Below are 26382 nucleotides of genomic sequence, written 5' to 3' on the forward strand. Positions count from 1 at the left end.
GGATAGAGGGAAGAAAGAAAAAAAAATCATTAACCTCCCCCCCAAGACATTTCACCATAATTACAATATAAACTTTCCACTATCATTCTACTTTAACCTATGACCCTATATGTGCTTTGCCCTCTGTTTCTCCTAAATGATCTTTATCTCACAGCTTTCATCAATTGCCTGCATTCTCCACCGGAAGATGCTCTCCAAAAGAGAACATGCATCACAGGATCATGGAACCACAGATGAGTTTGGGTTGGAAGGAACCTCAAAGCTCATCTTGCTCCCTGCCAAGGGCAGGGACACCTTTCCCTATCCCAGGCTGCTCCAAGCCTTGTCCAGCCTGGCCTTGGATACTTCCAGGGATCCAGGGGCAGCCACAGCTGCTCTGGGGCAACCTCAGGCAAAGATTTTTTTCCTGATATCCAATCTGAACCTCCTCCCTGTCAGTTATAATCCATTCCCCCGATGGATGCCTTGTCTGAAGGCCCCACACAGCAGTGTGGGCGCGGCTCCCCAGGGATGTGTTCTGCAGCACATTCAGTGCACATTTTGGGACAAGCAGCCCCCAAACGCTGCTGGCAGCTCCCATGCCAAATTCCACACCTCCCTCCCAAAGCGTGGTTAAGCTAATGGATCTTGAAAGGAAGATTTTCACAATCACTTTGTTAGCAGGGCTGAGGCGGCACGGCTTGTTCTCCAGAACCAGCTGGAACAGCTCCGCTAAAACTTGGGAAAAAACAGAAAAAGAAATCAACCTGAGGGAAACCCAGCATGGAAAATTGAAGCTGCGGTGTTGGAAAGCAGCTGAGGCGATAAGCGATCGGAAAGGAGCCTGCACAACACAAAATGTCAGAGCCTGAGGCTGCGCAGTGCAGGGAATGATCCTCACTGCAGGCTCCCGGAGCTGCTCCAAAGGCACAGCCTGGCTGGAGCTGGGGGTTGTGTGTGCCTGGCACGCCCTGGGCATGAGGAACGGAGCCACGGGAGCAGCCTGGTGCCAGCCCTGCACTGGGAATGGGAGCACCAGCCTCGGAGGAGCTGGGAAAGGAGCTCAGCCAGAGAAAAGGAGGTTCAGGGGCACTTGGTGGCTCTGCCCAACTCCCTGACAGGACAGGGCAGAAAGGGGAAATCAGGAGCTGCTCCCAGGGGACAAGGACAGGGTGAGCGGTCTCAAGTTGCACCAAAAGAGGTTCAAGTTGGACATCAGGGAAAATTTCTTCCCAGAAGGATGGTCAAACCCTGGCAGAGCTGTCCAGGGCAGTGGTGAAGTCACCCTGGCAGGATTTCAAAGCTGCGTGGATGTGGCACTTGGGGACAGGGGCTAGTGGTGGTCTTGGCAGTGCTGGGGGAATGGTTGGGCTTGACCATCTCAGAGGCTTTTTCCAACCTTAATTCCACGATTCTGTGCAAAGGGTGGTGCCCTCCCCCACCTAATCACACAAGCCAGTATTAAGGGGCAATATTTGGATTATTTTTAATTAATTTTCAGCACGGCCAGTCCTCTCACCTCACCTACAGGCACGGGGGCACTCCAAAGAGCACCAGTCCATGTGCTCGGGGATTTGGGAACACCGGCCTGGCTTTGTGAGTCCTCTCCAGTGTTTGTTCCTTGGTGGCTGCCTCTCATTGTTCCCGGGTATTATAAAGCTCTTGTGTCAAGGAGAAAAGAAGTGGCGTTCGCATGTCTGCCTTTGAACAAAACCATTGTTCAGCTCCATCAACAATTTAATAATCCTTCCCCGGCAGGACAATGGATGGGGGGAAATTGTTGGTGCAGGGGGGCCGGGAGCCACAGAGCCAAGTGATGTTCCTGGCCTTTGAAGTCAGGGAGGTGTTTAGGTGACAAAAGAAATCGCAAGTTTATGAAAAGGGCTCATCTCAAGGAGGGGATCTGCAAACAAAGGCAAGCGAGACCACTCGGAGGGAAGCAGAGCAGGGAGAAGGAAGAGCCCTTGGAAGAGAGTCAAGCCAAACCCCAAGGAAGCCGGCGAGAAGAAATGACAGTGTGGATTTGCATGTGGACGCTTTGTTTCCTTGCCACAGATCTTTCCTGGGCTGCTTCCGAGGAAAGGGAGCACCCCCACGTCATTCCAGCTCTTCTACAGCCTGCCCTGCCCCTGCCTGAGCTGTCCTGCAGACACCGAGGGGGAAGAGGCAGATCCCTGCCAGAATTTTTGGCGGCTGTGAGAAGAACCAGGGGACAGGCACTGAAGGCAGGGTGAGGCTCGTGGGCTGCGCTGAGGGGGAAATGTCTGTCCCTGATGGAGGCACACAGATCCCTGGATCCCAAAGCCAGCCCTCGGGAGCCAAACCCACCTGAAATCCAAGATACAGCAGTCCTGGGAGCGTTAGAGCAGGGATACAGTCAGGGAACTTCTCAGGAATGATCCCACATCAAACGGGGCCATTTCCCTGCTGATGGCTCCGAGATCCAGAGCCCGAACCCCTGGCCTGCCCAGCCCCTTTCTCTGCAGTGCAGCCGTGCCACAAAGCAGCTGAAAACGCTCCTTATTGACGCCTCCAACGCCCACAGACTGCGAGGCTGAAAATCTGCAGTGGGGAGAGGTTTTGTGGCTGGCACGTGGCAGGAGCAGCACCGGTCACATCCTCCTGTGGTGCAGGCAAAATTCACCCCAAGGAATCAACCCTGCTGCTTGAATTGGACCATCTTCCCTCCTGCTGTGATTGCCCACCAAGCACTGAAAGGATCTGCCACCCTAATGGCCAGGACTGGGGAGAAATCCCCTTCTCCTGGAAAAGCGGGAAGCGTCCAGCTGCAGGAGCAAACACGGGATATGGGAAAGTTCAGGAATGGGGCAGCCTGGTGATGGATCATTTAGGGGAAAAAAACCACAAAACCCCGATCCTGATGAATTTTGCTGTGCCCTGTGTTTGTTTTTGGGATGGCAGCAAGAAGCCCTTATGGGAAAGTGGGGAAAATACGGATAATCACTTCCGAAAGGGAATATCAACCTCCAGCTACCCCTGGGTGCTGCAGTTTACAGGCTGCTGGAGGAGAGATGCAATAAAGTTTGCACCACTCGAGGGAGGCCTGCCAGAGGCAGTCCTAAAGGCTGCCATGAATAAAACACGCTTGAAAGAGCCAGCAAGGATGACAAAATCCTAAAATCCAGGCGGGACAAGCGGGATACATCATCCCCCTGCACCACGTCAGAGACAGGTTGGCAAAGGGGATTTGCCCAGAGCACAGCACCAGGGAGCAGCAGGATGATCACGAGAGGATTTGGATTTCACGGTCCGACAGAGATGGATGAAAATTTCCAGAATCGGCCCAAGGGCATCGTTTTGAGTGGTTATTTTTCCAAAGGGAGGAGACGGCAAGAGCAGGTCTGCTCCTCATGCGAAGGAAAATCCGTGTGCCCAGGTAGAGAGCTCCGAGGGATCCGCGATTGGAGAGGTCCAGGCCAGCAATTGACCCTTTGAAGGAAGCCGTACATCATCATTAAAGAGCTTCGCGTCCCGGGGGACCCGCGGGCAAAACAACCCCGGCGCTGCTGTCCCGGTGTGGGAGAAAACAGGGCTCAGGGAATGACAAATGGAATGCGCGTGGGCGGCGGGGTTTACCTGCAAGCCGAGCACGGGAAGGGCTCGGGATCTGCTCCTCAGGGAAGCTGATAGGGGAACAATAGCCTGCAAGTGGCATTGTTTGCAGGAAAGGCGAGATATTTTCCTTTCCTCACTGATGTTGCTGCATCTCTGTGGGGGCCCCTTCCTGCGTGGCTAATAAGCAGCAAGACGCCAGACGTGGAATACAAAAATTCCTTTGGCTTTGATTCGTTTTCTTTCTGGATAGAGTCAGCCTTACTTTTGTCAAGATCCCCGTTGTCTGGGTAATTTCATCTAGAGATCCTCAAGGAGCAGAGATCTCCACATCACTCCGAGTTTAATATCTCGGTTTGAGCTGGCATATATTCCAGCAATAATTTATACAGCTGAAGAAGGGGAGGGAAAAAAAATAAAAATTACTTCTGTCTAATTGGCATTACACTAATTACCAGCAAAATACATCAGGCAAATATCACATCTCCTCACTCTCTGTCATTTTGCATTCCCTGCTCCATTTTCTCTTTCCTCAGCAGCAATAAAACAACACGACAGCCATTCCGACATCCCTGAGCAGGGATCACATCCTGACCCCCTCCTCCTTTTCCTGCTGCCTCCCCGTTTCCTCACGCCCAGGCAGGTTGTTCTAAGCCAGACACACACAGCTGATGGAGAACTGCTGTTCCCAGGAACCTGTGCATTCCAGCACCCTGCTCTTCCCTGCTGGATCCCTTCCTCAGCCTCTCCCATGTTCCCTGTCCAGAGGGTTCACCTCTGGAAGAAAGAACATTTTTATACCTGAGCAATAGAGAACACAGACTACAGCAGAGTCACAGGTTTCACCCATGGGCCACCTGAGCTGATTTATTCCTGATTCACAGCATCCCTGCCAGTTCACCCCAAATTATTGAGAAAATGATGTTATTTTAGCCCAACAGCACCAGTCTTATGCTGGAGTAAGGTGTAAATCCAAGCATGTCCCAGAGTCCTCATCCTCCAGCTCATTCTGACATGAGCTCCCTGCCAGACAAGAGCCCTGGAGCAGAGCACTTCAGAGGGATCCTTCCCTCTTCTTGTCCCCCAAGCCCAGGAATGATGTCTGGATGTTTGTTTTTTATGGATACAGCCCTGGACGGAGCATCCAGGCAGGACTCGGTGTTCGTGACACCCTGGGAAGTTCCATGCTCGCACCAGTGAGGTTCAGCCCTTCTTTTCCATGAGGATTGAGGCTGAAATGCCTCACAGGGATCATTTGGGAACCTTGTACCCTGTTCAGAGGCACAGCCCCCTCTCCATCCCACTGGGGACACCACACACACACGTCCCTGTGTGTCTCTCCTGGGAAAACGGAGCCTTCTGGCCACCAACACGTAAACTTCTCCCATTCCTGCTCTTTGGAAGCTTCTTGTCCTGCCCAGAGCTGCTGGAAAGGGAGCCAAGCTCCAGCCTCACTGGCCAGGGAACAAGGACTGAGCACCACGTGGCCACTGTTGTGTCCCTGAGCAAAGCGTGGCCGCCTCAGCTCCCAGGAAATGAGCCCTGGATGCTGGCAGGGAGCTGAGCTCTCAGAAAGGAGAGGCAAACGCAGGGGTTGCCACGGTTTGATAACCTCTGAGGCACGGCAGCCTATCCCTGGGATGGCTCGCCACATCCATGACTAATGGGAGATTTATGGAGTGTCCTCTCTGCCGGGGAAGCGGAGCACTGGCGTTCCAGCCACTTAACGGAGGGGACTTCAAATCAGGATGGATGAGAGCCCGTGGGAAGGAGACAGGAAGAGAGATTCTTTAATGGTGAGAGCACAAAGGATCAAATCCCGGGGAAGAGCCAACAACTGAGACTGACACCTGACCTGTCTCAACAGCAAAGCTCCCATTGATTTCACCGGGGACAGGGATGAATCCCTTATCCTCTATCTCCTGCCAGCGAGAGGGATTTTCCATGTGAGGGATCCACACCTGACCGATCCTTCAAACTCAGCCACCTGCTATTTTTATGAGAAAGGAACCGCGGTGTGGAGTCCACGAGAAGCTCAAATGGGAGACTTTGTAAGATCCTCCGGCATTAAGTTTAAATCCCACGCTAATGCAGGTCCCTTGCACGGGCAGAGGCTCTGCCAGGCAGGTTTATGGAGACATTCCGGAGCATTGGGAGGCAGATAAAGGGGGAATAACTGCGGTAGATCACACAGGAGCTGGAAATGGCACGTCAAATTACTTCAAAAGGAGCTTTCTAAGGAAGCAGGTCTTTGAAAACAACAAATAGTCTGGGGCTGCTGAGGGATCCTGCCTGTCTGTTGCTTTTACACTTGGTGGCTTTTTCTGGTTTAGACGTGTTCTAAAGCTGAGTGCCAAGCTCAGAATCCCTGCCTCCCGCAAAATCCCGGCTTCCTGCAAGTTCAGCTCTTTGTGGAGCCATGGAAAAGGCAGGGTGGGAAAACTGCTCTGTCTGGAGAGCAAAAATGGCCAAAAAAACGTGACCCAGCAAAACCTCAGCCTGGTCACTCCCCTGTCCAGCTGCCCATGGAGCTGTGCTGGGATAGCAGCACGGCACAGGGACCAAGAGGGACAGGAGGGACCTGCCTCTTCTGCTCCCAAAACACACAGTGGCTCAAGAGAAGTCATCACTCCCATTCCTGGCTGCCCTCACCTGTCCAAAGGAACGGCAGGTCCCAAGTTCAAGCGTGTGTTTTGAAATGGATTGGGAAACACAAAAGAAGAGCCCAAAGCAGCTTCACCCAACCCTTCACTGCGAGGAAATGTCCTCCTGGAGAGGAACGTGGGACAAAGCAAAGGGCCCCACCCTCTCGTTCCCATTGCGGATCTAAATTGGAAAACTCTTCCTGGAACGGGGTTTAACGAACTCGAGCTGAAGCCACAAATAGTTGGAGGCTGATGTAAACTATTTTTGGAAAATCGACTTTCTACCAAAGAAGGGATGTTGAGATTTGGCCCAGAGATAAGAATAGCTGTGCATGACCATTTGCATGGGCATTTGCATCGGAATTTGCAACCATTGCCAGGGAAAAGGAAAATGCCAAGTCCTGTGTGGGTTGGGATCTCTGGATTTTTTAATGTCACTGGGGTCATGTTCTGCCAGGTGAGAACCCTTTCCCAGGCCTGCTGAGGTGGAATATGATGAAAAATGTTCCTGCCTTGGGCTGGAGGAGTTCCATGACACAGTTTGGCCTCCCTTGTTGGGGAGATGGGAAATCCTCCCTTCCCTGGGGCAGCAGAAGTCGCCTTCCCTCAACGAGCTCATTTATAATTCCTAGCTAAAAACTTCCATATTCCCATCTGTTTGTAGCTGATTCCCTTAAGGAAAGTCTCAAAGTTTGCCATGGAGCTGGCTGAGCCCAAGAGTGGTTCCAAGGAGCGGGGTGAGTTTGGGGTCAGCAGCTCCCAGCGTGTTCCCCAGGCCCGGGGTCTCTGCAGGATCGCCCGGAAAATCGGCACAGTGAGGGCAGGGTCACCTCCCCGAGCTGTGCCCTCACCCTGCACAGGGACAGCAGCAGCCTGGGGAGCGCTTCCAGATGGAGAGAGGAATAAAGATTAGGAAAAATGATAGAATTCTCTCCAGCCAGTAAATTCAGAGCAGGATGAATGTGAAGGACATAACACAAGTGAGAGGGCATTCGCAGATTTCCACCGGCTTGCCACAGGCAGGAAGAGAGAATGGAAGAGATCAAAAGGGAATGGAAGAGATCCCAACCCAGCCTAGGACCACAAGAACCAGCAGAAAACTCCCAAAATCCATCCTGAATGTAGCAGGAATGCACAGAGCTGTGGGGACCTAGATATCCTCCAAGAGAAGGCAGCTTCCTACTGAAATACAGAGTTTTTGTCTCTTGGGCGTTGGCTCTGAGTGACTGCACTGCCCAGACCTTTCACAACCACACCACGTGGGCCCAGGGACAGAATGTGGGGGGAAAAAAAAGCAACCAGAATCCAACAGGGCAATCTGGCTTTTTCAAATAAGTCCTCTAAAGATGTCCAGGATCCGCCAAGGATCTTTGGAGAACTCGAGGACAACCTTATGTGTGTGCTACCACATAATCTTGTGAGGCAAGAGAGACAGATAAATTATTACAGCTATTTTGGACAGTGTCTGAAGCGAGGAACAGCCTTCTTAGAAGGTCTTGAGAGGATTAAAGGCACTCTCTGGAGCTGGGAAGCAATGTGCTTGCTCCTGGGGCAGGGGAACAGCCATCCCCCGTTTACCCTGGGCTCCTGGGGGCAATTAAGGAAGGTGACCTGGCTGGCGTGGCAGGACAACTGCCCTGCCCTGAGCAGCTCTGGCGTAAGAGGTTGCCCAGACACAGCCACTGGAAAACATGGAAAAACAAGGAAATAGGACTGGAATCACAGCTCAAGCAGAAATGTTGAAACCGGGATGGGGTAATCCAGGGCCATTTGCAATCTGCTGGATGTCATCTGTCCTGATAAAAATCTTTTCCCAGCGGTGGTTAAGCAAACCAGGAGCCGGTTTTGGGGAGGAACCAACATTAAGTGTGGAAAAGAGAGAAGCTCCTGATTTCTTCTGCAGAAATGCAGGTGCTGAGGATCACTGAGGGACCCAGAGAGAATTTCCAGATGCAGATGAGGAGCAGGACATGTCACAAGGAATGTGGACACCCTAAACCCAGGCAGCTGCTGCTCAGGACAAGAAGAATTCCAGGCCTGAAGTGCTAAAAATCAGTTACAAAAACCTCAAACCCACAATGTCTCAGCTAGGGAGGAGCCTAAGCAGCAGCCAGACCCAATCTGCTCAGCTGGGCAGATGTGTGACCTGCTGGATCCCAGGCAGCAATGACCGGGAGCAGCACGGATCCCACGGATCCCACATCCCAGACAAAGACCGCTGCAAAGCATTCCTCACAGCCTCTGCAACAAAGCAGGAGTGCTGCATGGCACATTTGGAAAAAAAACCCCAAAAACCCAACTCCACAGACTGTAAATGTGCCTGGAACTCTTTCTGCAAGACAAAAGGGACATTTAAAGATAATGCAGGAAAAAGAGAATAGGTTTTAAGATCTAGAGGAGTCTCTGTGCCAGGGAAGGAGACAGAATGCAATTTTTTTGTCCCATCTGTTGGCTGCGAGGAAATGAACAACAGTCGCAGTGAGAACCTTAAAAAGCAGCTCATGACTGGCACTAAAGCAGAGGCAGGAGGCAGTGACTGCCCAGGGCTGCAAATCCATCCTCATGGTGAGCAGGAAAAGAGGATGGTTGGCTCGAGAATACTCTGAGCCATCCACGTTCTCAAGGAGCTCAGAGCTGGGGGTGCTCAGCATCCAGGGAGAGCTCAGAGCCCCTTCCAGTGCCCAAAGGGGCTCCAGGAGAGCTGGAGAGGGACTGGGGACAAGGGATGGAGGGACAGGACCCAGGGAATGGCAGAGTTGGATGGGATCTTGGGCAGGAATTGTTCCCTGGCAGGGTGGGCAGGCCCTGGCACAGGGTGCCCAGAGCAGCTGGGGCTGCCCCTGGATCCCTGGCAGTGCCCAAGGCCAGGCTGGAGCACCCTGGGATAGGGAAAGGTGTCCTTGCCCATGGCAGGGGGTGGGACTAGATGGTTTGTAAGGTCATTTCCAAGCCAAACCATTCCATGATCCCGTGGCACTGCAGGGTGCTCACACAGCCAGGTGCAGCCATGTTTCCATGCCATGGTCACACTGTGAACACAAACACTCCCAGACACATCCTCCCTGCACCTGCAGCTGCTGTGGATGTCACCAAGTGCTGCTGGGGGGCTGTGGGACATCACCTGGGCACATCCACCCCACCAAAAGCCTGTGGGCAAATTGGAGACCACGCAGAGAGGAAAATGAGCTGAAGGAATGGAAGGCATGAACTATAATCAGAAATTAGCAAAGTGGAGGAAGGAAACTTCTCCCCAGACTGCCTCTGCACGGGTTGCCAAAAAGCACCACACACATCCAAGATGTGCCAGATGTTGCTGCTGCCCAGGAATGAGGCTGCAGGTCTGTGGTGGTGGCAGGAGCAGATGGCAATGGCTGGGAGGAGCGCAAGGAAGGGTAGGAGGAGAGGAAGAGAGACCCAGCTGCCAAAATCTCTTGCCTTGGCTCTGCTCACAGGGAGGGACTTGACTCAGTTTTCTTTCAAAGAGATCTTTAAATGTTGAGTTGCCTGAATGGGATCTCCGAGTACGCACCAGGAGAGGGAATTCTAGTGTTGTGAGACTCAGAGTGGGAAGAAAAGGGAGGAGCTGAAGCAGACTGGTGTAGACTGGTGGAACTGGGGGCAGAGAGCACCTTCCACTGGGAGGGCTCACCTGGGCTCTCACACACAGAGTGGGAAATTCCCAAAGGGATGCTCATGGCAGAAATCATGGGCTGGGATTTCATGGCCGTGTAACACATGGGTAAGACAAGCTGCTCCTTCTGCCTTTGCAATGCATCCCTCTAAACCTTCCCTGAAACAAAGGAAAACCTGTCCTGGTGGGGTTTTATTGAGCCAAGCAGCCAGACCTGGGAAGCAACGGCTCCATCCATCCTCTCCAGCTGTGCCAAAGTGTTGGGAGAGTCTTGGATGGCACCGGGAAAAGGCTGGGCTTGGCAAAGCCCCAGTGATGAACCAGGCAGGAGGGTCTGAAACCAGCTCTGCCACAAAGTCCCAAAATCAAGCTCTATTCCCACCTCGGACGTCAGCAGCAGCCTGGGCTCTGCCATCTGGGAGCAGCCGGATTCCTGCCTCGTGCCTCTGGAACAGCAGGATCCCGACACGGCAGCGGGAGGAGCTGCCAGCTCATTCAGGGTCACCCAGAGCAAGCAGCCACCTCCGAAAAATGTAAATTGCAATTTCCTATTTCATTCCCCACCTATGGTGGAGTTTCTTCCCTGGAACTGTGAGGATAAACTCATCAACATCTTGGAAGTGCAGATCCTATGGCACGGAGAGTGTTGGGAAAGCTCATGAGGTGGTTGTTTATTCCATACCCCGAGCAGGGCTGTAACTGCATGCATTAAAAATGGCACGGGATCCCCACTCTAAATAACAGCCATAAAACAGATTTTTGGGGGTGGAAAAACATGAATTAGAAATGCTTCATCAAATAAATCACAATCTCAGATACGTTTGCACCACACAGGGACAGAGGGAAAACAGGCTCCATGTAACAATTCCTAAACCGTACATATTTGGTCCCGAAATCCTGTTAAACTCCCTCAATGGCTGATGGAGAGTGACTGGCACTGTCCCCATCCAAGCCCTGCATGCATTATGGCAGGGCAGAGCCTCCATGGAGCACCAGCATTCCCAGGCTCCTTCCAACCAAAGCAAATCTGGGATCCGTGGAGGGAGCAGATGTCTTTGGGAAAAGCACCGGGTGGCCAAGTGGGAGACTGAGCTTCGTTCCCAGCTCAGCAAGCCCCACCAAGGTGGGGAACAGCGCAGGGAAATGTTGGGAAGGAAACAGTGGGCAGTGAGGGAAGAGAGCAGGGATGAAAAACGCCTGGGATGACTGAGGAGCTGCCACGTCAGTGCCAAGCTCCTGGAGAAGTCTTCACCAGAACCAGTGTGATTCCTCCTGCAAAGGGCCTGGCTCAGCCCCTGCAATACAGCATTTTACTGCAGTCTGCACAGCAGAAAGGGTCCAAAAAAGGAGGACACTGAGATGTGTGTTAATCAAGTGAAGAACCATCTACAAAGAAAAGGCATGGATCTGTCTTCCAGTTGAAAAGCTATAAATAGCCTTGCATACTTGCTTATCAGATTGGTTCGGCTGCAGGGATAATCTCCTGGAGAAAGCAATGGAAGCCCTGTTATGTTGGATATTTATAACCAGATGAAAGCTGAGAAAACGCACAGTCGTGTCAGCCTCGCGCTTGTGCCGCGGGATGGGGGTGTGGGATCCAGCACGTCTCCGCAGTTTACCAGAAGGTCAAGAACAGCTTAGTCTGCCCAGCTCCCCAAAAACCCAAGATCTGATCTCTCTGAGGGGCTGATGCTGCTGATGAAGCCAAGGCAAGGACACGGTGGGACAGTCCCCAAAAGATCATGATGGTCCCACATCACTGGAGAGTCCTTGCAGGAAACAAGTCACCATCCTTCTCTGGACAAACAAGGTCTGGTTGGAAGCACAGATGTGGATGTGCCACACCTCGGGCAGGGGACGGAGCAAACACAGCTCTGGTGAGCTGGTCAAACAGCCCCAGTGCCTCCTAATCCCCAGATCACCCGTCCTAGCGCCAGGGTCCCCTCACAGTCTGCTCAGAGGATCACGACCCTGGCCCCAGCTCCTGAGGTCCCCTCTGAACTGCTGTGCCAGATTATCTGCAGAGCAGCAGGACCAGCTCAGGATAACGCTGGTGGATTCCCGAGAGCCTTGACCTGCCACGGCCCCTGCACCCAATACAGGTCAGGACAGATGCTGGAGCGGCTGGAGCTCAATTCCCAACCACTGTCATGGGAAGGGAGCCAAGACAGGACATTCTGGGGGATGGAGAGCGGAGCAGGGTTGTGGTCATTCCCTGGGAGCCTCTGCAGTGTCTGTACCACACATGGATCTGGTGGTGGATGGGCGTGGGGTGATTCTTGCTCTGCTGGGAGGTGAACACACACAGGGCACCTTGTGCCAAGACAGGAGCTGGTTTATAGGGCAGGTTTGTGATGCTCTGGGCAGGGAGCCATTTCTGGGGGCTCCAGGCAATGTCCCTTGGCCTTCCTCAGCTCTGCTCATCCCTGTCAGGCACACAGTGAACATTCCAAGGAATATCCCAAGACAATCCTCCGTGCCCTGCACCTTCCAGGTGCTCCTCTCTCTCCCCTCTTTCTACTTTTAGCCCTGCTTCTCCCTCATCATCTCTGAGTTTCCTGTCACATTCCAAGGCTCAACCTTTCGTCTTCCAGGTCCATCAGCCCCACTAGCTCGCGGTATCCATCAGCTCATCCACTGCTTCCCACCTTTCCAGCCTCTCTTCCACGAACTCAGGGAAGCCCAGTACTGTTACCCTGTGCCCAGGGCTCAGGAACTGCTCCAAACTGCTCGTCCTGGGTGACTGACTGGCACTTTGGGGAGAAAGTGATCTGCACAACACTCGTGGACAGGAGGTGCAACAGGTGGATTTGGGAAGCCCACCATGCCTTGCTCCAATGGCTGTAACACAGAGAACTCCAGTACTACTCCAGGAATAACCTGGGAATTGAGAGGAGATGTTCCACTAGACCTGTCCATTTCCACAACAGACAAACCCAGCAGATTTACAGCTCCCTAAAAACCGTCTGAACACCGCTCAGCCATCTTCTCACTACACACACACCTGTCCCAAAGTCAAGGCTGCTCCCAGAAACAGGAGGAGACTTCAGGAGAACCCTCTGCCACCTCCTCCTCTTCCCTCCCAGGAGATTCTTTGACCCTGCCACCTCCACAGCCACCTCCCCAGGGGACACGAGCACAGAAGGTAGCAGGTACAGGAGAGAAGATGTTATGCACACAGCCAGAGCCAAATCCAAGGAAGCAACGGGAGCTGGCTGGAGAAGACAGCTGGGGGGGTGGGCTGCAGCCAGGCGGGGCAGCACAGAGGCAGCACGAGCAGCATGACCGTGGGTGAAGCTGCATTGGGGTAGGGGGAAGCAGCTCTCCGGTGATGACACCACAGACACCTCCAGGGGTTCTCAGGGAAAGTTGGACCCTGCCGGGAGGTGACCTGAGGGGCACGGTGAAGGGACACGTCGCTCTGGGGTTTGCCACCACCACCACCACACTCGATGAGCCTCCACTCCGTGGATCTCCTCAGCCCAGACTGTGCCACTAAACCTGCTCTGCCCTCTGCGCCCTGGAACCTCCCAAAGCTCCGACCCCAAACACATGTGAGGAGCTCCAGCGCACCCCAACCCCCATGAGGGTCCCCCCACGGGACCCCTGACTGCAGCATACAAGCTCCCCATGGGCTGGGATACAGCCCCTCTAGCCCCTGTGCTTCCATCTTGGACCTCCCTCTCTGGCCCTCGCTCTGCGTCGTTCCAAACCCACCTGTCCTCTGCCACACCCACCTGCTTCCTGCCACACCCACCTGCTTCCTGCCACACCCATCGGCACACCCACCTGCTTCCTGCTACACCCATCTCCTGCCATACCCATCTTCTGCCACACCCACCTGTCTCCTTGACTCCTCACATCCCACAGCTCGCCCAGACACCCCTCCCTCACCCACCTCTCCCCCTCACCACTCCTTGCTGTCTCTTGCACTGAGCTTCACCTCTTCTCCATCCTCCCATCCCCAGCGAGCCCAGCGGGTCCCAGCCGAGCTCCACATCACCCACACCGGGGACATGGGTCATGGAGGACCAGGAGCCTTGGGGACAGGTCCCAGGGGAGGGGACAGGCGCAAGGGGCGGGCACGTACCGTTCTCAGGGTGCTCCATCTCCCCGATGCTGCCATCAGGCGTGGTGCGCTCGTAGTGGTCCTCGGGCAGGGCCAGGGGCCCGATGCGGGGCCCCGACGAAGATTTGCTGCTGGGGGTCTCAGATTCCTCCAGCCCGCTGTCGTAGTAGCTGTGCTGGGAGGGGTCCTGCAGGTCCTGAGCCTGGCTGGCTGCAGAGAACGTCACTCGGCGATGAGGTAACTGCAGACAAGAGAGAAGCTGTTGCATCACCCATCCTGCAGGTGAAGGTGAAGGCAAAGGGTGGGGCCATCCATCCTGACCCCATCCTCAGCCCCCAGAGCCATCCTGAGAGACTCAACGCCAGGCTCCATCCCAGCCAAGAGCTCCCCAGCACATGTAGGGAGCACACTTTGCACAGTCCCTGTGCTCCCCCAGCCCATCGCTCCCTCATGGCTCTGTCCCAGCCTCTTCTGTCACCCAGATGTCCTCCCATGGCAGGACAGCTCTGGAAAGCTCCCCCCATCATCACAGCCTCCTGAATCATTGTCTCCACCCTTGAATGGGGGGTCCCCGCTCGGCAGGTTCCCGACACAACCCCAGAGCCTCGTGTGGCTCCAAAAATTCCGAAGCCCCTCTGATGGCATTGCTGGCCAGCACAGAGCCACAGAGACATCCTCCCTCTCCTGCCAGCCCCTGGCCTGACCCCAGCTCCCATCCTCAGGATTCTCCACCCAGGGTCACCACCAGCGCCGCTTTTGTGTGCTCGTTAAGCGTTTCAAAGACCCCCACCTCACACTTTCCCTCCCCAGCTCTGCCTCATGCTCGGGAGCAGCTCCCTGCCAGCAGCCATTAAGCCACAATCATTATCCCACTCCAAATCCTTCCACCAAATCCTTCTTTGGCGTGATTACCAAGGAGTGGAGAGGGTAGCACGAGTTCAAGGGGCAAGAGCGGGGAATGAAACAAAACCACCGAGAGCAAGAAAAAGCCACCACAATATTTCTCCACCAGAAACGCGGGCAGAAGGCCAAGACGGGAATTATTTGATGGGGATCTGAAGGTGATGAGGCGAGAGAGGAGCCAACACATCGCTTAGGCTGAATACCTTTTTTTGTGCTGGTGTCTTTACTACAAATCAGTGGCAATCAGGCGTCCCACACACAGCGAGCACCGGCCAGGAAGGGGAAGGAATTGAGACGAACAGAGGGAAGGAACACAGAGGGAGCATTTAGATGAGCTGCTTTAAGGTTGGTTGGACCTGATTAAATTCACCACAGATGCTTAGAGACCTGATTTAAGTAACTTCAGAGCTGTTAGGTCTGCTTTTTTTTTTGCTTTTTTTTTCTTCCCCACGACTCTTTTTTTTCTTTTTTCCTGATGAATTTGTAGAGAATCAGGGAGCTTCCAGAAGACTGGAAGCGAGCTAAAATAGCACCTGTCTTTAATGATGAGAAAAAAGAAGAGCTGGAGAATTATAAAACAGTTAGCTTAATTTCAGTTCCTGGAAAAATACTGAAGCAGATAAAAGAACTCTTTGTAAGTACCTACAAGATAACAAGGAAATGAGTAACAGCCACTGTAGGTTTGTCACAAACAAACATGTCAAGCCATTGAACTCCTTCCTTTGAAAAGACAGCAGGCCTCGTGGAGGAAGGAGGAGCAGTAAATGTTCTAGCTCGACTTGAAGAAGTTTTTTTTTTGACACTGTTTTAGCTGATTTTCTCATAAGTAATGCAAGCAAACAGCGGAGATGCAGCACGGTACATCCCTGCCTGGGTAATGTGGGTGCAAATCATTTAGAAAGTGTTATTCCCAAAGGAATTACTGCAGGTGGCCTTTTCAGCTGGGATCATGGATCAAACTAAAGCTCCAAGTTGTGTCCCAAGTCCATTGCTGGGCTGTGTTTTCATTAACTGCTGGCATGACAGATGTGGGATGGATCTGTCACATCTGCACCCTGGGGAGGAGTAATCACAGCTGGCTGAGGATCACTGCACATCACAGGCTGGGGATCCGCCCATGGTGCCAACCTCCCACCCAAAAATGCATCTATATTGGGATGTGTGGACAGGCTGGGATGTGCCAGCTCTGTGCCATGAGGCTGAGCTGGACACCAGTTTTGAGGAGAGGTGTCCCACTTCAGCAGAGAAGAACAGACAAGCAGTTGTTGGAAACCATGACAAAATATTAAAAAAAAAAGAGAGAGATAAATTGGTTAAGGGAAGAGAAGGTTAAGCGTGGCAAAGGCTGGAAAGAAAAAGCCTCTGCTTGGGAGCACTGGCAGATAAGAAGGAGTGAACCTCTACCTGCAGCAGGGAAGAGCGGGTTAATTTCTATGGCAAAAAACCCACAGTGGCAGCTCTGGCCAAGTGCAATCACAGCATCATGGCAGGGTTTGATCTGGAAGGGCCCTAAAGCTCATCTCAACCATGGGCAGGCACCTTCCACTACCCCAGGTGGCACCAAGCCCTGTCCAGCCTGGCCTTGGCCATTTCCAGGATGGGGCACAGGCACCCTGTGCCAGTGGGTTGCCAGAGCAGAGGGTGCAAGCCCTGTCATTAAGGCACAGGTGAGCCCCTCTCGGGAGGGCTCTGGAGGAGCTGAGCACAAGGCAGCGCTGCCCAGGTGCCAACGACCCTCTGGAGCCTCCTGCCAGCCCGCAGGGACTGTGTAGAGCCTGGCACTCCCCCTGCACCCTGCCCACCCAGCCGAATCCAGTTTCCTGCCTTGCCACAGCCCATCCCGAGCTCCGGGCTCCTGCTTTCCCTCCGTGCTCGCACCAGCCCAGCCAGACGAGCCAGGCTCCTCGGGGTGCTGTGATAACACGAATAAACAACCTCCCAAAGCCAGCTTGTGACAGCCACCATCCCCCCCACCCCCGAACAGCAGCGATTTTACCTGAAAAACACCTCCTTTAAATGTCACCTCCTGCCAGGCAGCCCTCGAAAGGGCTCCTCACACTGCAGGGCTCCCAAGCCCTGTCCCTTGCAGCCCCACAGGGCATGGGGAGTGCCCCCCTCCCTCTGTGCCCAGCCCCACCAGCGGCTGCCCTGGGAAGCTCTCCACCCGCACAGCCCCGCTCTGGAATCATGGAAAGGCATGGAATCAATTTGTCTGGCCCTGACTGGCAGAAATTGGGTTTGGTGTGACCTTTCTGCAGGAGGTTAAAGAGCCTTTGAGCAGGCAGTGGCCTCTGCACAAGGAGCTGCTTGTGCAGGGCAATGGAGGCACGCTGGAGCCTTCTGTTTGAGGAGTCAGACACAGCAGGTCCGAGTCACAACCTGCAAAGAGCAAATCTGTTTGGGGGCCTCATCTTTTCTTGCCCCAGTTTTTCCCTGTTCCTCATCAGAGGAGACCTTTGCAGGTGCCATCTCACAGGGCTTCTTCCAGTGCCTTCCTGCCCCTCCAACCTCATGAGTTTTTCCACCTGAGGTCCGTGCCAGCTTCTTAACCCCGTGCTACTCATGCAGCGTGACCCTTGAATCCATTTTCGGGTCGGCGCTTCCCAGGATATTGGCCAGCATTCCCCATTCCTCCACACAGCTTCGCGCCGGGCTGCATTAAAATGCACTTTGTTTAAATGGGCCCAGTTTACCAAGCAATCGGGATTGCTCTGCATGACTGCTCCATCCTCAGCACCATCTCCCGCTCCACCAATCTCCGTGGCAGCCACGGGTTTATCAGCAGTGATTTTAGATTGCCTTCCAGACCATTGATTACGGCGGTGAACGGCAGCGGGCACAGCGCCGCTGCCGAGGAGCAGCTCCAGGAGAACCTCACTCCACGAGGAATTCCAGCCAAGCTTCCTTTCTCTAAGCCCTGGATAGACCAGATCTGCCTCACAATGCCATGCTGAGAATCCCAGAATGCCAGGTTGGAAAAGCCCTCCAAGGTCATCAAGCCCCAGCTGTGCCCGATCCCCAGCCTGGAGCACTCAGTGCCACCTCCAGGTGTTCCTTGAACGCCTCCAGGGATGGGCACTCCAAACCTCCCTGGGCAGCTCCTCCCAATGCCTGATCACCTTTTCCATGGAGAAATTCCTGCTGCTGTCCAGCCTCAGAGCAGTGCATGCAAAATAAGAAAGATAATAACAAGGATAATGACAAAATCCTCATTTATCAGCTGGGTGCATCCATCAGTCTCCAGCTGCTGTGTACCCAACACAAACCAGATCTGCCTCTCCAGCCCCACAGGAACGCCTGGAGCAGCCCTTGTTCCTCACAGAGGCCAGGACCATGCCTAAGGAAAGGTTTAAAAGCTGGACCTGTCACGTAATGCCAGTGCCCAGTGTCCCCTGCCATCAACCACAGTGACTGACGTCAGTGCTATTTCCATCAGCCATTCCCTGCTTTAGCCATTAATCCAGTTGTTCCCTGGGGCTGCCGAGGACAGTGAGCATTGCACAGCCCCAGCTCTTCCAGCTGCTCATGGCATCACTGCCCTCCCAGACCTGCCCATCCTGGGCTCCCCAGCTCCACGGACACCTCTGGAGCAGAGAGATCCCACTCTTTGGGACAAATTATTCCATTCAATTATGTCAAATATCTCTATTTTGAATGCCTTTGCAGGTTCCCAACACATGGGCAGGTCCCACATCCTACGTTGTTATGTCTCAGCCCAAATTACTCCAACTATTTAGTCAATACTTTGGCATTTTTCTCCATAATTAACAATTTTGCAATCTCCACTTGGAGTTGACAGTTCCTGAATTCCACTTCTTCCCAGCGCATTTTTTAAAGTACTTATTGTGTTGACTTTGTAATAATTGATTTTCCCCCAATGTCTTTGGCTTTGCTTGTTAATTTTCTATACTCCAGAACGACTAATTTCTCCTAATTGCTGTAACTCCCTCCTTTTACCCCCAGTATTTATTGATTTCCTACTTCCAACTGCTGCCACTGTGCTGGAATGGGTTTTGGGGCAGAGCTGTCTATTTTCTCAGCTGAGAAATTGTGGCTTTGTACTAAAAAAAATGCATTTTTAGGGCTCTCCAGTGCTCGCTGTGATATTCCTGGTGGGGGATACCTGTGCCAGCTCCACATCTGCGGGACAAACAGAGCCCCTGCCCCCCTCTTCCCACAGGGATGTTCATCCCTGGGAAAATCCTGCAGGTTCCAGGCAGCCACAGCTCAGGGATTCTTCCCAAGGAGGAACCATTGGCAGCTCTCCCTCCGATGACCCTCATCCTCTGGGAAGTGCTCTCCTGCTTTTTTGAGTCCGTGCCTGCTCCTGCCTCCACGGATTCCGGCAGCAATGAACTCCCGGCCCATGTGCTCACTGGAAAAGCTCTTCCCTTTGCTCCTGCCTCTGCTGCCTGCTCGTTTTGCCTTGAACTTCTCCTGCCTGCAGGGTTGTGAGGGAACAGCAGTAATTGCTCCTCACTCTGCCCCTTTCCAATTCCACAAATCCAGGCTGCATCCTGCTCTGTGTCTGCTCCTGCAGATGGCAGGCAGGTCTGGCCAGCCCTGCTGCCCTTCCCTGTGCTCCTCCCAGCCCTGCTGCCCTTCCCTGTGCTCCTCCCAGCCCTGCTGCCCTTCCCTGTGCCCCTTCCAGCCCTGCTGCCCTTCCCTGTGCCCCTTCCAGCTCTTCCCCAGTTTTCCAGCCACAGGGAAGCCATGCCCAAACCCACGGCTCCAGTTTTGGGGCTCGTCTGGCAGTAGCAGGAACTTGTTTTGGTGAGGAATTTTTGTGGGCTGTCCCCGACCTGCCCAGTCCTGGCTGCACATCCCAAACTTCCCAACGCCAATCCCTGACTGTGCTGATTCCTTCTGCCATGAGGGCATGTTAGGAAAAAATATACTGGGAAAAATTTCTTCATGGAAAGGGTGGTAGGGCATTGGAAAGAGGGTGGTGGAATCGTCCCTGGAGGTGTTCAAGGAACACTGGGCTGGCTGACATCAAATCTTGATGACCTTGGAGGTCTTTTCCAGCCTTAATGATCCTGTGAGGATTCCCACTCATGGATGCTGGATGGGACTAAAGGGACCCCACACTCCTCAGCCCCTCTGCTCCCTCCTGCCTCTTCCTTCCCTCATTCAAACATCTCCAGCTCCCACCAGGGCCTGCACTGAGCTGGTTCTCCTTGCTAAACCCAGGGAAAACAAACTCAGCCCAAGTGACAGCAGTGCCAGGAGGGAACAGGAATTTGGGATGTCACCATGTCCCCACACCAGTGCCTGTGCAGAGGACAGGGACTGAGCAGCAGGAGAAATTTCATTGTTCACAAAGGAAACCATAAAATCCTCCCCAGGCACCCTTTTCCTGCTGGCAGGGAGGGAGGGAGGGGAGCCACCAGTGGGGAAAATCCAACCCTTGTTAACTGGCTCGCTGCTGATCCCAAGGCGGGATCCTTGGCTCCCGGGCTCCTCTGGCAGCTCCTGTGCCTCCCCACACGCCAGAAGCCTCCTTTCAGGCAGCTGCCAAAGGAGCTGCTTCCCCAACAGCTGCCACAATGCAGCAACTCACAGGGCCGGGAGTGAAAGGCAATGTCAGAGCCAGCGCCCGGAATATCAAAATAAGTGACAAGGGAGCCATTGTGAGCTGGGAGTTACTCAACTTCAGATGGATTCGTGAACCCCTCTCCTTTACAAACCAACCTGGACCAATGCAACATCCCGGGATTTGGAGAGGAAGAGAGAAAGATAAACCCAGGGACCGGGCTTGGAATGACCCAGAGCCATCTTTCCATGGATGGAGACTTGGGAATTATTTGCTTTGCCTGGTGAGGAGCGGGGCTCCAGTACAGTGCAGCACAGCATTCGGAGCAGGAGGCTGAGGGGAATATTATGTCCATGGAAACCAGGGCAGGCCTTGAGGAAAGCTGGAGCTGAATTGCCAAAACCATTCAGGGCAACACTCAAGCTGCAGGAAACTGGGGACAGGCTCAGCTCCTCACTGAGCCGACCATTTTACAGCTCCTCTGAGCCACCAGAGCTTCTCCTGCCATGCTGGGGTGAGGATGGAGCTGAGACAGCTCTTCCCATCCTTTTCCATGACCCTCCAGCAGCACATTGTGTTGCCACTGTACTGATTTTTTTGGGTTCTTTGATTTTGTTTATTCAAAACACTCATTCAGGCCCTCCCAAGATTTTGTCTCTGAAGGTGGTGTCTCCCAAGGAACACTGACAGTTCTGGAGCATAGTTAAAGGCCCAAATTTGTGATCTACCTGTCTGACTTCACTGGGGTCACCTCCACCACAGCCACTGGGGTCCCACAGGGCACATCAGCCATGGGGTGACAGCTCTGCTCCGTGATGCTCACGGGGGTCTCGTGTGGTGGCTGAGCCTGCCCACAAATCCCTGTGTCCATCCCCAGCTCCCAAAAACCCTTCAGCTCTTTCACTGCTGAGTAATCCACAACCAGAGGAAAAACATGCAGGAATCCATGGAATCCCACCTCCCAAACCCAGGTATTATCCCAAAAAAGGCACCTGCTCCCCCTCCCAAGTGGCTGCTCAGCTGACAATTAGCCAGTGCTGACCTTGCAGTCAGCAGAGCCAGTCTCCAAGTCCTGCCGAAATAATGATAGCAAAGCAGCCAGCCTCAAATGGACATCAGCTCCCGAGGCACTATTTAATGAATAAATCCAGGGAAAATGCGGGCTGACTCCACATAGGTGCCCCGAAGCCTCCTGAAATTTGCATGATGCTCAAAGAAGCCGCCAAAGCCCGGTGCCAACCTGCCTGGTCAGATCGAATTTATCTAACTCAGAGCAAGATCTAACGCAATTAGAAACCCATTTAGGCAGCCTGGGGACAGAGCCTGCCTAACCCTCAGCCTATCCCAGCTCTGAGCTCATCCAGGAGGTGCCATCTGGCTTTTCCTTGGGTGAAATGAAGATGGGCAAGGAAAATATGGAAATAAATCATCGGAAGGGCGAATGGTAAAATCAAAAGGGGGTCATAATCTTTATGGAATGATGTCTAAATTGGCCTGGCCTTGCTGTCCTGGAATGTCTGTCACCATCCAGCTGATAATGGAGCTATTCTGGAGATGGCTGGTGTGGAGTGGAAATTGCCCTGGACGCAGCAGGAGGCCTCATAATCACGTTAAAACCATCTGAAGATCCCAGGGAGGAAAAAGCTTACGGGACTGGGAGCAACACTTGAATAAAACCCTCGAGGACCCCAACAGCTGCAGAGTGGGAAAATAATGCTGGGGAAATAATGAGCTAATCTGGCTCCCAGTTGCACCCAGTGGAGCTGACAGGAAGTGTTGAAGGCTCTGGGGAGTTCAGGGGGTGCAAAGCTGTAAACTCAGGAGTCTATTAAAAAACATGGAGATAACAGGAATGCTTCCACTGAAGCCTTTCTGTGGAAAACCTGTCAATTTGCTGAAATCAGATCATTATTCAAGTGAGCTCCTTGTTCCAGGAGCATGAGGGGCGTGGGGGGAGATCTTTGCTGACACGTGAAAATGAAAAAATGATGCTCTTGCAAAGGTACCTTTCACTTCAGGATTCCAGCCAAGTATTAATTATGGAGCTCAACTCAAAAAGGTCAGGCAGGATCACTCCTTTAGAAATTACTAGAAAAAAATAATATTCATATATAATATGTATTCTGATTGACTTGGGAAATAGTGGAAAAACTGTCAATTCTTCCTGATTTGCTTTCAAATTGGAAATTTTCCTCTGAGGGTAAACCTGTTTTGCAACCAGCTCCATTTCCACAGGTGAAGGGCAGCAGTTCTCCCTGTTTGCCCAAGGAATTGTGCCTGTTCCAGAGGTCTGGGCACCCACACACTGCCGAGACGGGCAGAGCCCTCACTTTAGTGGTCTGCACCTCCTGATGAACGGAGATACCGGCGAGACAAACCCTCCTTTGGAGACATCAAACAGGTAGGACAAGTCATAGGGAGGCTTCTTAGGGCCACTTATCTTGCCTGCACTGCTCCCATTCCCATTCCCACTGGTGCAGGACCCCTGGGGTGGATGAGCTCCTCAAATCCCAGGATTGCTGTCACATCCTCGGCCAAACCAGATCCTGGCTCCAGAAAAATTTCCAGCAAAGGTTTCTGAGCTCTCTGGGCAAGAGATGGTCCCTAAGAAACTGTGATCTACTTGAAATCCATGGAGAAAAAAACCCACCCAAGCTCCTCCAGGCACTTGCAGAGCCTGGAATCACAACACCCCTAAAGGTCTCACCCAGCCTGAATGAGAACAAAGGGCTCTTCAAGCATCTGAAACACGGGTTTTGCTTTCCACGGGGCTCAAGTGCTTTTGATGAGCAGGAAGATGAATGGATGAGTGTGAGAGGAATATCACACATCGCTCCAGCAGGACACTTCCAGCAGGATCTGAGCCACGAGGTGCCCCCCCAGCAGGGCCAGATCTCTGCCGGAGCCTCCCCGGCAGCTGCTCCTGAGCACCGGGGAGTGGGGAGGATGTGAGAACCAGGCCACGTGGGAGCAAAATAGCTGCAGGCTTTCAGGTTGCTCAGGCCTTTCAAGATGTCTCTGAGGAGCTGAATCAGGGCACGCTGCTCCGAGAGCTCCGGAGCAGGATCAGTTCTCAGGGAGAGAGGTGGGGATTCGCTGCCCTCCCCAAAGGATGGCTCCGAACTTTGATGGAACGTGCCAGGATCCCTGTGCCACGTGCAGATAGGAGATCAGAGAGGGTGTTTTGCAAGCCAGGAGCAGCTCAGAAGGATGTTTACATCCTGGGAAAGGGGCATCATCAGGGATCTCTGGGCAGGAGCCACAGAAGGATGGAAGGGATGAGGTGGTGGAGCTTTCTCCTGCTCTCCAGGCAGGTCACAACCCACGCTCCCACCACAAACCCACCCACGCTTCCCTGCAACCAGCCAAAGGGCTGAGACAGTAAACAGCCTCCACCACACAAGGCATTGATGCAAAACAACCAGGAATGTTTTTTAAGGGATCTGGGGGAGTTGTTTTCTTTCTGGTCCTCTGCCTGACCTCCTCTTCCTCTCAAGAAGGTTGGGTTGGGAGTCACACTGGGAAAAGAAGCCTTTACTACAGGTAGGATATGGAAACCAGGTCCTCAAGGGTGCAGAGACCTCCAGAAAAGTTCAGAAAGTCAGAGAATAGAATCGTGGAATGGTTTGAGTTGGAAGGAATCTTAAAGCCCATCCCATTCCACCCTCTGCCATGGCACCTCCCACCATCCCAGGCTGCTCCAAACCCCATCCAGCCTGGCCTTGGGCACTGCCAGGGATCCAGGGGCAGCCCCAGCTGCTCTGGGCACCCTGTGCCAGGGCCTGCCCACCCTGCCAGGGAACAATTCCTGCCCAATATCCCATCTAAATCTCTCCTCTTTTAGTTTAACAGAGTTCCTCTTGTCCTATCACTCTCTGCCTGTGTAAAATCTCTCTCCATCTTTTTTTGGGGCTCTCCTTGAAGTACAGAAAGGGTCAGGACAAAAGACAAGGTCAAGAAAGAACCTGTTGGGGGGAAGCTGTGTGAGGCTGAGTGGCAGGTCTGACTGCAGAGGTGAAGCCAAGGCTGAGTTTCACCCAAGTTGAACTGCTGGATGCTGCAGCCACAATCAAAGGTGACAAGAAAAGGGACACCAAGATGCCAGGGGTGACCTCCTCACCACTGTTCAGTCCTCCTGTGCCTCAGCCAAGCTGTCTGTGCTTTCTGGGGTGCTGAAGGATCAGGGCACTGCAGGAAGAGCCTCTCTGGAATAACCTCCCCTGACCATCTTGGTTTCTCCCAGGAGCAGGGCTGGGTTGTGCAATGGCAGCACAGCCGTGCCCTGGGGATGGGCCGTGCCCGGGGCTCCTGGCAGGTGCTCTCACAGGACAGGGGTGTGGGGGTGAGGGCGGAGGGGCAGGAAGGTAATTTGGGCCTGGCACAGGGCTCAGCATTCCAAAGGATGTGCCAACCAGTGGGAGATTTACCAGGGCACCACAGGGGCTGTGTCCAACACCCCACAAGCCATGAAGGAGCTCTTTGTGACCTGCCCTGGCACAAGGGGATTCAGTCTGGGGGTCCTGGCTGAGCACCAGAGCACAGCAGCCACCCCCTTGCTGTTGTCCCACAACTCCCAGGGAAGTCTGACACAATTCCAGCCACTCCGTGCCCTTTGCTCCAGGCATTCCTTAGCCCTTCCTCCCTCCACATCAGCCTGTCCTACATCCTGCACCCTCTTATTACCCCAACCTCCTTCCATCCCATCCCAGAACATCCCAGAACATCCCAGCTCTGTCCTCACCCCACCCTCCACCCCCTCCAGCTGCATCCCACCCTCTGTGCTTCACCCCACCCACAGCCTCTGGGTGCTCTGTGGGCTGAGGGGCCTCCGAGTGCCTGGGGACACGCAGGGACCTCGGGGACACGCAGGGACCTCGGGGACACTCCCTGCCACAGCCCCAGGTTCTTCCCCGGGATTTGGGTGCCGGGTGAAGCAGCCTGCAGGGCTGGGCCCCGCTCCAGGGAACAGCACTGCAGCTGAGAGCCCGGCCGAGCGGGCAGAGCAGTGCTGGGAATATCAATCAGGGAGCCTTGGAGCGGGCGGCTTCACACACAGCCAGGGCTTTCATCCCCCAGGATCCACAGCTCGGCCGGCAGAGCCAGCCAGGGGCTCAGCCCTGCGCTGGGAGGGCTCAGCATCCCTCTGTACTGGGGCCAGCACAGTCAGGAGGGACTGGGGAAAGCCAGGGAGAAGGGAGAGATCAGGAGAGAGGGTGGAGAGGAGCAGACACAGTTGTGAAAGAAGTGGGAAGATTTGTGCGGGGGGGGGAAAGGAGGGGTTCCCCAGATCCAGGCCAGGAAAGGCCAATGCTGGCTCCAAGGGCATCAGGCAGGGGAGAGGCTGAGGCTGGGAGAAGGGAGAGGAAGAGGAGGGCAGGGAGGAATGGCAATATGGGAGCTGGGCAGTGCTGGAACTGGACAGCCCCAGGCATGGAGCACAGGCTGGGTGAGCCTTCAAGGGAGAAAGGACGAGGTCCCCAGCGCTGGTGGGGCCCGGGACTGGCAGGCAGGAGAGACCCAGTGACCTCCTCGATGGTTTAGGGACAGTAAGTGCCATTATCTCCTTGCAGACACTGCCTACAAAGCTGTCACCTGGCCAAGGCTGCCCACCCTGCTGTCACCTGCTGTCACTGTGTCTGTCCCACTGCCACCCTCCCCACAGCACAGCCTGTGCACAGCCCTGAACCCCTCTCCCTGAGGCTGTGCACCCCCTGTGCCACCTCCTGCCACAGTCCAGGCTGCACAGTCCCCACTGCCTCCTCCTTGGGGATGGGGGCTGTACCCTGCCCCGTGCCACCTTCCCCCCGGGGGAGATTCCAGCTGCAACCCTACATCCCCTACCCCTGACACGCAGCCTGTACACGTGTTCCTGCCACCCCATGTCACAGGGTGACACCTCCGTGCCACCTGCACAGGGTGCTGGCGCTGTCACCTCCCCCTGCAGCACAGCCTGCGCACACCCACGCTTCCTCTGGCTGCACAGCCAGCCTGTACCAGGGGGTTGCTCTTCTTCCGCAGCTGAAGCTCCTCATTTTGAGGTCCCAGG

General features: G+C 54.0%; 1 protein-coding gene across 6 annotated transcripts in view; it reads right to left on the minus strand.

Moving 5' to 3' along the window:
* The window catches only part of PCDH1 (protocadherin 1), a 54396-nt gene that overhangs the window by 13797 nt on the left and 14217 nt on the right, over window positions 1–26382 (minus strand). For 4 of the 6 annotated variants that reach the window (XM_005532661.3, XM_088063652.1, XM_088063651.1 and 1 more), the window contains exon 4: window positions 13919–14138. In XM_005532661.3, coding sequence (XP_005532718.1) covers window positions 13919–14138 — 220 coding nt within the window. Of the gene's footprint in view, window positions 1–3921; window positions 3945–11046; window positions 11312–13918; window positions 14139–26382 lie in introns of those variants that run through there. The other 2 variants (XM_088063655.1, XM_088063653.1) reach the window with 2 other exon arrangements.

This window comes from Pseudopodoces humilis, chromosome 17 (assembly GCF_049639895.1).
Source record: "Pseudopodoces humilis isolate 2021_Gansu_Grassland_sample_001 chromosome 17, ASM4963989v1, whole genome shotgun sequence".
In the NCBI taxonomy this organism is placed as follows: Eukaryota; Metazoa; Chordata; class Aves; order Passeriformes; family Paridae; genus Pseudopodoces; species Pseudopodoces humilis.